Consider the following 11,842-nt stretch of genomic DNA (forward strand, 5'->3'; position numbering starts at 1 on the left):
GAAAGTGATGAAGATTAGAAGGTTAAAAGAACAACGTATAAAAGAAGGGCCTGAGAAGTTGGTGCATGGATGAGGGTGGGGCCCCAGAGCTGAGGGGTGGGATAGGCTGTATTTGAACCTCTAAACATCAGTATTGATTTTCTTCTTATCACGGACACTGCAGGGACTGCAGCATTGAAAGATGGTTGTTGTAGGAATAATTCTGTATAATCCTGTGATGAAATAAACACACACACACACACATGTATATATGTGTGCATCTGTGTGTGTGTGTCTGTGCGTAATATGTGTATATATTCACACACACATACAAGCATACACTGGCGCACTCAGTCATATATACATATAAATATACATACATGCATATTACTATATATATATATATATATATATATATAGTTGTATAAAGGTACAGTTAAACATATACATACACACAGATATATGCAGACATCCATATACATATATGTCAATATATACAGAAAAATATGTGAATGTGTGTGTATGTATGTATATACATACATACATATATATATATATATATATATATATATATATATATATATATATATATGTGATAGTGGATTTTCATCGATGAGTTCTTGAAAATTGGTTATTTTTCCTAAAACTATATATATATATATATATATATATATATATATATGTATGTATGTATGTATGTATGTATGTATGAATATATGTATTTGGATATTCACACACACACACACACACACATATATATATACATATATATATATATAGACAGGTACAAACATACACATACAGCATGACCAAACCCAGAACAGTGTAGTTAAGAAGCAAGCTTCTCACCACACAGTCACACCTGATGGGATTCTTTCAGTTTCCATGTACCATATCCACACGCAAAAGCTTCGAGTGGTCCAGGCCATACTAGATGACACATGCCCAACGTACCTTGCAGTCTTGTCATTTAATCAAGTTTCCAGGTGACCAACAGGTGATCGATTGGATACAGGTGACTTGATGAATTAGGTTTTACTGTCCACAGAGAAATAAGCAAAGATTTGTTTACTCTTGGTCTTACAGATTTAATTACACATCACAAAGATGGCAACAATTAGTGACATATAACTTCGTTTCTAATTTGGATTATCTGACATATGCTGATGTGTGCAGCCTTAATTAATTAATTCATACATACATACATACGTACATACATATATTCACATGCATACGTATTTATATTTTTGAGTCTGAAAGTGTAAGTATATATGTATATATATATATATGTGTGTGTGTGTATGTGTGTGTGTGTGTGTATATATATATATATATATATATATGCATATATATAAATATATATATATATATATATACACACACACATATATATCTTGAAACAATCAAAGACTTATCCATTCTTCCTGAGTGTTAAACTAACACACCTGCTTGTTATTCCTTCACCTGTCTCCATCTTTTGTTTTCTGTAAATTTGAACTATACACACACACACAGACATGCACACACACGCATATATACGACAGGCTTCTTTCAATTTCTGTCTACTAAATCCACTCACAAAGCTTTGGTCGGCCCGACGCTATAGTAGAAGACACTTGCCCAAGGTGCCATGCAGTGGGACTGAATCCAGAACCATGTGGTTGGTAAGCAAGCTACTTACCACACAGCCACTAATTGTTGGTGTTGCTGTTGTGGTTTGGTCCTTCTTGAGCCATGCCTGGCTCATAAGAGCCAATTTCCCGGTTTCCTCTTCCTCTCCCAATTGTGATAGTTTTCTTCTCTATCCCTGTTCTGTTTTATATCATTCAAAGGGTCAGCCTTGTCACACTGTGTCACGCTGAATGTCCCCGAGAACTACATTAAGGGTTACACGTGTCTGTGGAGTGCTCAGCCACTTGCACGTTAATTTCACGAGCAGGCTGTTCCGTTGATCGGATCAACTGGAACCCTCGACGTCGTAAGCGACGGATTGCCAACAACAAACAACAAAGCTAAACCCACAATAATCTAGAACAGTTATAACTGCCTCTCCTAAAAAATGTTCAAAACTTCTGGAACGCACCTCATGTGTAGGACTTTGATGCTTACTTCAATAGAAGCTCTCTGTTCCTGTAACCACTGACAAAATGAATGCTGAAAATAGATGACCTTGTAATGACCACTACACTTTTGGTCAAATTTCCTGCTTGGCAGCCGGTATGCTGATTCTCCGAGGAAGATAAAGAAAGACGGCTGTTCTTTATTCAGTTTAACAATTATGGCATCAATTAATAATCACGATTTTGCATTAGGGAACTCTCCAAATTTATCAGAAATACGTGGAAAGTAACTGGAGTGAAATGTATAAATATCCATTTGCTTTGTGCCTTTTCTATATTCTTTTATTTGTTCCAGTCATTTGGCTGTGGCCATGCTGGAGCACCGCCTTTAGTCGAACAAATCGAGCCCCAGGACTTATTCTATCGGTCTCTTTTGCCGAACCGCAAGGTGACAGGGACGTAAACACACCAGCATCGGTTGTCAAGCGATGGTGGGGAGACAAACATAGATACACAAAACATATACATACATATATATATATATATATATATATATATATATATATATATATATATATGTATATATATATACGATGGGCTTCTTTCAGTTTCCGTTTACCAAATCCACTCACAAGGCTTTGGTCGGCCCGAGGCTATAGTAGAAGACACTTGCCCAAGGTGTCACACAGTGGGACTGAACCCAGAGCCATGTGGTTGGTAAGCAAGCTACTTACCACACAGCCACTAATTGTTGTTGTTGTTGTTGTTTGGTCCTTCCTGAGCCATGCCTAGCTCATAAGAGCCAGTTTCCTCTTCCTCTTCTTCTCCTCTTCCTCCTTCTCCTTCTAACAGCAATGTAAACTTCATGTAACTAAGGTATCCTTTGCCTGAAGCATATATATATGTATGTATATGTGTGTGTGTGTGTGTGTGTGTATATATATATATATATATATGCATACATATATATACATATCTATCTATATATATATATATATACACATATATGCCAAATCAGATAGGAGCCTGGTGCAGCCATCTGGTTTCACCAGTCCTCAGTCAAATCGTCCAACCCATGCTAGCATGGAAAGCGGACGTTAAACGATGATGATGATGATATATACATACATACAGACATATATGAATGTGCATTTCTGCATATTTGTGTGCATTGATTGCATGTCACTGTTTACACATGTATGCATCTACATTAAGAAAACAGAAAAAAATGTTCATTTAGCATATTTGCAGCTTTTATGGACTTTGCTGTTGTGACTCTGAGTCTTGTTAACATGGATGTTGTTGTTGTTGTCGCTGGTGTTATTGGTTTTCAATAACGCAGCCTTGATGGATGAAAAGTTGTTTGTTTCCACCCCCCCCTCTCATGAATCTTTAATGCTTGGCAAATATCATATTGAGCTGATCAAAAAGACAAACTCACATGCATCCCCCACCACACACACACACAGACATTATATGCACATATATATGAATATGTATATGTACACACACGTATATATATATATATATATATATATCTATATATGTATATATCTATATATGTATATATCTATATCTATCTATCTACCTATCTATATATATATATATATATATATATATATATATATATATATGTATATATATATATATATATATATATATATATATATATATATATATATATATATATATATATATATATATATACATATGCATATATATATATATATGTGTATATATGCGTACGTGTTTAAAACTATATATAAGTACATATATATTCATATATAAATTGTAAATAATTATATATATATATATATATAGAAAGGGAGAAATAGAGAAAGAAAGGAAAGACTTAGCGAAAGCAAGAGAGAGAGATACAAACAGGTGTACACACACACATATAAATATATATATGTATGTATGTGTGTGTGTATATATATATATATGTACACAGTAGAACCTTACAGTATAAGTGCCCCATTGTACAAGTAATTTGCTGTATGACCTGAGACTCATGTGAACTAATGTCCTGAAGTACGAGCGGAAATCCGCAGTACGAGCACACAAATCGGCGCATCTTTAAGGTAATTTAGTTAATAAAACCAGTTTACATATTTCTTTTGCATTCTCTTTTTTTTTACAATTGTTATTTTACTTGTAACTATACCTTTCTGGTTTTAAAACCCATCAAAAATTATTTTTGATTGGTTTTTCAGTGCTGGAAAGAATTAATTATATTTTCATAAATTCCACACCATTTGAGCGTGGCCGTAGCCAGTACAGCGTGACTGGCCCTCATGCCGGTGGCACATAAAAGCACCCACTACCGAGGTCGACTTTGCCTTTCATCCTTTCGGGGTCGATAAATTAAGTACCAGTTGAGTACTGGGGTCGATGTAATCGACTTGCCCCTTCCCCAAACATTTCAGGCCTTGTGCCTATAGTAGGAAAAAAAAACAAAAAAACAATTAGGTCATCTGCGTTTTTTAACTGTAGGTATCATTTATATTGAGTATAGTTTTGCATTTGTTAGGGGTCTCTTGAGGGATTTGTCTTGTCTTTTGCATTTTAGTAGTCTGTGTGTATTTAGGATGCTGTTCATTTTCGGGTCTTGAGTGAGCAGAGGGAGATTTTGTATAATTGTGTTGTATGCTTCATTGTTTCCGGGGTCGTGGGTCAATAAGTATGGGAGTGATTTAAGGTGAGGTGTGGTGTTCTGTTTTTTTGTCCTTAGTGTGCTTGTGTCCAATTTCTTGGCACATTTAATTCCATGTTCTATAAGTGTCGGTGGGTACTGACGTTCAATGAGTGTTATTTTGGGGTCTTGTAGGCGAAGTTCCCGAGTGGTTGTGTCAGATACAATTGTACAGATCCTTTTTGCTAGATTGAATGGGATATTTATTTTGGTGTGTTTAGGATGGCATGAACTGAAAAGGAGATACTGTATTGAGTCTGTTGGTTTGTAGAAAATATCGGCCGCAATTTGGTTGTTGGACTTTTTAAAATCAAAATGTCCAGAAATGGGAGCTGTTCCTTGCTACATTCCATTGTAAATTGGATGTTGGGGGTTTATATTGTTCAATGTGGATTTGAAATCCAGGAGTTTATCGTAGGTTTCATTCCAGATGATAAAACAATTGTCTAGGTACCTTTTCCAGTTTTCTCTTATATACTGGTGGAACAAGGATGACGATAAGAATGATGATGATGATGATGATAATGATGGTGGTGATAATTATGATGATGATGATGATGATGATGATGATGATGTTAATTTCTATTCTTTTTCTTCTTTCCTTTCCAGATGCGCCGTCGCCTTCCTACTCTTCCTCGCCATGGTCGGCATGCCATTGACCATGTTCGTCATCCCGTCGTGCACCGGTCTTGCCAGTCTGGTGCTCATCGTCATGTTGATGGGGCTGTGCATGGGATGCATCGACTGCATTTCCAATCTTGGGATGATCAACCTCTTCAAAAACAATGTCTCACCATTTCTTCAGGTAAACAAGTCCTTCGTTCTTTTTTTTATTTTGCGTTTTTGAAGTTCTTTTGTATTCAATGCGCCCACTCCCTTTCTCTCTCTCTGTCTGTTTGTCTGTAAGCATTACAACAAGAATATGAAACTTTTGGACATCCATTTCAAATGTCAACAAAGGGCAACTGGAATGAAAGACAAATCTGTTTTTAGTCAGGAACAAAGCCGAGATGCTTTACCACTTCAAGCCAGACCAAAGTTTTACCTGTTACGTTTCAGGTGTATTCAATGAAATGTTAAAAGATTTAGCTTAAAAACGCTCAGAACTTTCCGGACAGCCTAATATTAAACGAAAAGGCTTGCTGACAACAATGACCATCGATTTTAACCCATAAACTCTTAGCGTGAGGCATTCTTGTATAGTAATGCCCCTATATAAATAAATATATTTTGGGGAATAAATGATGGATTTTTTTCCCTTATGAGGTTTTTTTCACGCTAGCTACTTGATAAATTCTTATAAACGAATCCATCCTATTATTGAATATATACAAATATATATATATATATATATATATATATATATATATATATATATACACACACATATATACAGTTATGAGGAAAAACTTGAATCTTGTGAATTTTCCGAAGTCCTCTCCCCACCCGCTTGGAAAACATTTTGCCCACAAATTTCTTTATAATCGTAATGTATGCCATTTGAATGGTATTTCTATGAAATTTCGTTGAAAAAAACCCCCATTTTCCTAAAAGTTATGAGGGAAAAACTCGAATCTTGTGAATTTTCCGAAGTCCTCTCTGTCCATCTTCCTGTTGCTTTGCGCGCATTTTTCCCCCCATTCGTTTCCTACACATTGTTTTACACCCATTCCAGGATTTTGGGGGGATTTTTATTTCCAGGTCATTTGTAAATATCAACCCCATCGGATCTTCTTAGATGCAGTAAACGATGTCATTTAAAATGCAGAGTTGTATTGTCTGAAATTGTTCAGAAAATCCTTTGACTGGATGGAAGTGCCTTCTGGAACCTTCTAGAAGTTCCATAAGAGGTTGAGAAGGAGCTGGTAGGGCTGGCAATGTTACCTGACCGCCTGAGCAGCACATACCATCATTTTTATATAAGAATGGGATGGATCATATCTGAAAACAGCTTCAGGAGTTGTGAAGAACGAATTTGTACGTAGTTTGTTTCTGAGATCAATTCTACCGGACCTCCATCTAATTATTAAAACATTGATTTAATGATCCAGCATTAATTGCTGCAAACATGCATTTGCTGATCTTGAGAAAATCTTGAGAAAATCTTGAGAAAATCCTATCTTCTCTCTTCAAACTCTTGCCTTCATTTTTTTCTACAATCCTCCTTGCTTTGGTGGCATATTTTTTTTTTTTCAATATTGTAAACAATAAAATAAGGAACACAGAGAGAAAGGATCTTTTCAATCGAAATTATACATTAATCCCTATTTTTGTAAGCAGTTGTATGTAGTATGGTTTTATTTTTGTTTGCAGTATAATAAATTAACCAAACAGAAGCACATGTATAAACTGCGAGTTAAACAATAAATCCCACAATAATTATTATAGATAAATTTATATATATATATATATATCTATATATATACATTTTTGATATATAACCAAGGAGATCGATCCATAAGGAGCTTACTATGGACCATTGTGGACGAATTTTTGCTATTTTGGTAACGATTACATGTTTTATCTCACCAATACATTTGGTAGATATTATATGAAAACACACACACACACACACACACATACATACATACACACACACATTATATATATATATATATGTATGTTAATTTAAAGGTAAATATGTAACTGTAAATACCTTGCAACCGCTGCGATAATTATCGTCTGGCAATCGTAGATCATCTTTTGTTTCTCCCGCTCATTGTGTAGAAGTTTATTTGAAGAGAAATTGAAAACCACAGAGAAAGAAAGTGAAAGATGTATGTACGTGTATATGAAATGGCTGTGTATGTGTGCGTGCGCGAGTGCGCGCATGTGAGAGAGAGAGAGACAGAGAGAGAAAGAGAGAGAGACAGAGACAGACAGAGAGAGAGAGAGAGAGAGAGAGAGAGAGAGAGAGAGAGAGTGAGTGAGTGAGTGTGAGCCTTGATGATTGATGTCTTTTGAGGTACACACAGAGGGAAAATGTGACGTCACATAGTTTACGGAAAAGATTATAGATTATAATGTTGAATTTTTGAAATGCAAATATGTGAATGGAATTCAAGTTTAATTTGTAGCCCAAATAGTACTAAATCTTTTGATACCCCATACGTCAAAATCTGTAACTCAGTTTTGGAATGCATAAGGAATATATAAATATAGGAGATGTACTTGCATAGCAAGTGACCTGATCTGAGATCGTGTGCCATAAGGTCTGCAAATCTAACAGAAGACTCATGAAACATTTTAAGATCCACAAATATATATATATATATATATATATATATATATATATATATATATATATATATATATATGTATATATATATGTATATATATATATATATATATATATATATATATATATATATATATATATATATATATATATAGAGAGAGAGAGAGAGAGAGAGATATGCATATATCCCTACATATATGTACATACCTACATCTATATGTATACATACATGCATATATGGGTACAGGACATCAAAAAAACGTTAAACACAATGAGAAACGAAAATATAAAAACGAAAACAGAAAACGAACTTTTTTCGAACAACAGAAAAAAACAGAAAAACGAGACATGCAACATAAAGAGTATAACCCTTCGTCAGTTGTCCCTCTTCCATCTACTCCGCGTTTCAAAGGCAAGGACAATACGTGACTTCGTTGGAACAGTCCTTCCTGCAAAGCAACTTAAATAAAATTTGGAATTTTTTGCGGAGTGTGAAATCATGCCATGTTGAATAAATTTATTGATGCTATTCCGGCTTGCATGCATAAGATCAACTCGACATTTTTGAGGAAGTTTAAAAATAAAAATAAGACTAAGAATAAGAGCATTAATAAAGAAAAGTTGTAATACGAACTAATTTAAAATTTGTAAAATAAAATTTAAAATATAATTCAAAATTATACTATAATTAATGAAGTAAATACAAGTAGATGTTATATTACGTAGCAAGGATGTAATTAGTATGACTTGAACTAGGGATGGCTAGTTTTGGATAAGCATGGGAATGGAATTTAAAAAATACAATAAAAATACCATAACGGATTGGTCTGAATGAGACGTTGCACAGGCCTTTAACTGGATATACTGGTTTATCCTAATGGGTTGATATGCATAACTGTGGAGGCGCAATGGCCCAGTGGTTAGTGACAGCAGACTCGCGGTCATAGAATCGCGGTTTCGATTCCCAGACCGAGCGTTATGAGTGTTTTATTGAGCGAAAACACCTGAAAAGCTCCACGAGGCTCTGGCAGGGGATGGTGGCGAACCCTGCTGTACTCTTTCACCACAAATTTCTCTCACTCTTACTTCCTGTTTCTGTTGTGCCTGTAATTCAAAGGGTCAGCCTTGTCACACTCTGTGTCACGCTGAATATCCCCGAGAACTATGTTAAGGGTACACGTGTCTGTGGAGTGCTCAGCCACTTGCACGTTAATTTCACGAGCAGGCTGTTCCATTGATCGGATCAACTGGAACCCTTGATGTCGTAAGCGACGGAGTGCCAACAACAACAATATTCATAACTATTATATAATGGGAATAACTATAATGTCTAAGATTTTCCGAATTGACTGGAACATGATTATGTGAGTTGTCCTCTTTTGTATTGTCTTCATGGTGTCTTTTGTGTTGTGGAGTATCCTGATAAGGGGAGAGTCTGGTTCCTTTAAAATTTGAAATTCATGTCATATTAACTGACACGTCTCCGAAAAGGCCCGTCGATGAAACTTTTGGATCCATTGAACATTGTCTCTAATTTTAGTATGTCCGTTTAAGACTGTAAAATGTCTGACTTTCTACTTTCCACATGCTTTGTGTTCTAACTTGAGATCTTTAGTCCTTATAACACATCCTATGATCTTATAATTCACACAGAGTTGAAATGCTGTTTGATTTATTTTTTTCAGCGTACAATTTTCATCATCCCACTACCAAGTATGACATCACCCCCCTTCCTTCCTTATTCATCTATCACCCCTTCCCTTCTCATTCATAAACACAAGAGTATTATTATAGTAGATTATCTCGGTAACCATGGGAGCTATGAAAAAAATACAAAGCCCAGCATCACCACTGGATCATTCTACACATCTGTGTAATTTTTCACCCAATTCCACCCAGCCGTTTGACCATGAATCCCAAGACAAAAAAGAATCACCCATGTCAAATTTATATGTACAGATATATATATATATATATTAGTTTATGTGTATATTAATATTATCTCAGTTATTAAAACTTTCGATAATTTAAATACGTTAATAGTTACCAGAGGTAGCAAAATAACACTAACTCCCTGAAGAGAAATAAATGAGGAACCCCAACAGCTCTTTCTTCTTTGTGAAAGAACTATCATTTATTTCGAAACATATATGTAGGAATTAAAGGAACTTTCATTGACATGCGTTTTGCTCCATTTATTATTATCGATATATATATATATATATATATATATATATATATACACATGCTTACATACATATGTATATTTCTCTTTATTCTACAGGCCATGCACTTTTCTTATGGTATGGGAGCTTTCTTAAGTCCGATGGTCGCTGAACCATTCCTGCTAAATGTTGACTGTTCACCGTTCATCGATGGCTATCTCATACAGAATCTGAATTCAAGCCATAACAACATGACTGCAGTCACTGTGCCACCATCTCCTGACCAGTTGCTTATCTTACAAAGGGAGAGTAGACTCAAGAATGCCTTCTACATCATCGGAGCCATTCAAGTATGTACTCTTCTTCTCTTTCTTCTTCTTCTTCTTCTTCTTCTTCTTATTATTATTATAATGCATGGATGCAGTACCAGGCAGTGGCTCTCATGGCTTTTGATGTTAACTGATTGGAAGGGTTATCATGTATATTGTTTTGTCTTGGTATAAAAAGATGGCCTACAGCAAATATTCTGCTCAATACCACAGATTTGCTTGTCAATTGTTTGACCTAAGCCAGTTGAGCATGTCCTGTGCCAGCCTTGTGCCAAACTTTGAAACCATTATTATTACTGTTGTTATTATTGTATTCCTCTATACTAATGTTCTCTCTTTCTCTCTCTCTCTCCGTCTCTGTCTTTCCGTCTCCACAGTTACCAGTTACCATATTAGTGGCGTCTGTGGTGTTTAAGAAAAGTCTGCAGATGACAGGAAACTTCATAGAACGAGCAAGTGCTTACATCAAAGAGTCTAGATTACAAGGTAAATAACATACACATACCGTAAATCCTCGAATATAATCCGCACTTTTTTCCCAAAATTTAAAGGTCAAAATTTCTACTGCGTACTATATACGAGGTCAAAAATGGAAAATATTTTCTAAACAAAATTTTCTAAGTGATAAATTATGTGAAAGGCAATTTACTTAATATTTATTTTTCACTGACGTTATTACTGTTATTTCTTTATTTTCTGCAAACAAAGTGCATAAAAAAGCTACACGTTTGCATTATGTTATATATACAATAATAATAAAGGACGTTACCGTGTATGTTTACAAACCAAGGATGTTATATAGACCTCCTTGACTCAAGTTAGAGAAGGGGTGCGTATTATACACAAGGTCTAGGTTTTTCAGAGGTACAGCCCTCTAAAAATCCCCTGCGTATTATACTCAAGGGCGGACTATACTCTATAAAGAGTTTAAAACAAGCTACTTTACTCATTATATAAAATAGATATATTTCTTTTTTTTTTTTGCACCATTTTCTCCCTAAATGTTATTTGGCAACTAATTAACATCCACCTAGACCCTATCCAAAAGCCTAATCAATATTCATAAACTTTACGCTCTAACGAACTAGTATTTCCTAAAACCTGCCTTCTGGTTTAATTGCCTTGCCGTCGTACTTCTCTCGCACACAACACCCTCGCCAGTTAACAAATTAAAATTGTCGACTTTTAATTATTTTTCTAATCACAATAGTAGACTTGTATATACAACCACCCCCATCTCACCTCATTGTTTACGCATTGTGAAATTAGCCGAGATAAAAGATCTCTGTCATTAAACAAAAATAATTAAAAGCATAAATATTCCAAAGATATAGGACATCTACATTCACACACAAATACACACACATATACATGAG

General features: G+C 35.1%; 1 protein-coding gene across 3 annotated transcripts in view; it reads left to right on the forward strand.

Moving 5' to 3' along the window:
• The window catches only part of LOC106873651 (solute carrier family 60 member 1), a 76,473-nt gene that overhangs the window by 53,734 nt on the left and 10,897 nt on the right, over window positions 1-11,842 (forward strand). For all 3 annotated transcript variants that reach the window (XM_089346500.1, XM_089346498.1, XM_089346499.1), the window contains exons 3-5: window positions 5,344-5,539; window positions 10,257-10,487; window positions 10,844-10,952. In XM_089346500.1, the coding sequence (XP_089202626.1) occupies window positions 5,344-5,539; window positions 10,257-10,487; window positions 10,844-10,952 (536 nt within the window). The remainder of the gene's footprint in view (window positions 1-5,343; window positions 5,540-10,256; window positions 10,488-10,843; window positions 10,953-11,842) is intronic.

Source organism: Octopus bimaculoides, chromosome 30 (assembly GCF_046866305.1).
Source record: "Octopus bimaculoides isolate indiv1 chromosome 30, ASM4686630v1, whole genome shotgun sequence".
Taxonomy (NCBI): Eukaryota; Metazoa; Mollusca; class Cephalopoda; order Octopoda; family Octopodidae; genus Octopus; species Octopus bimaculoides.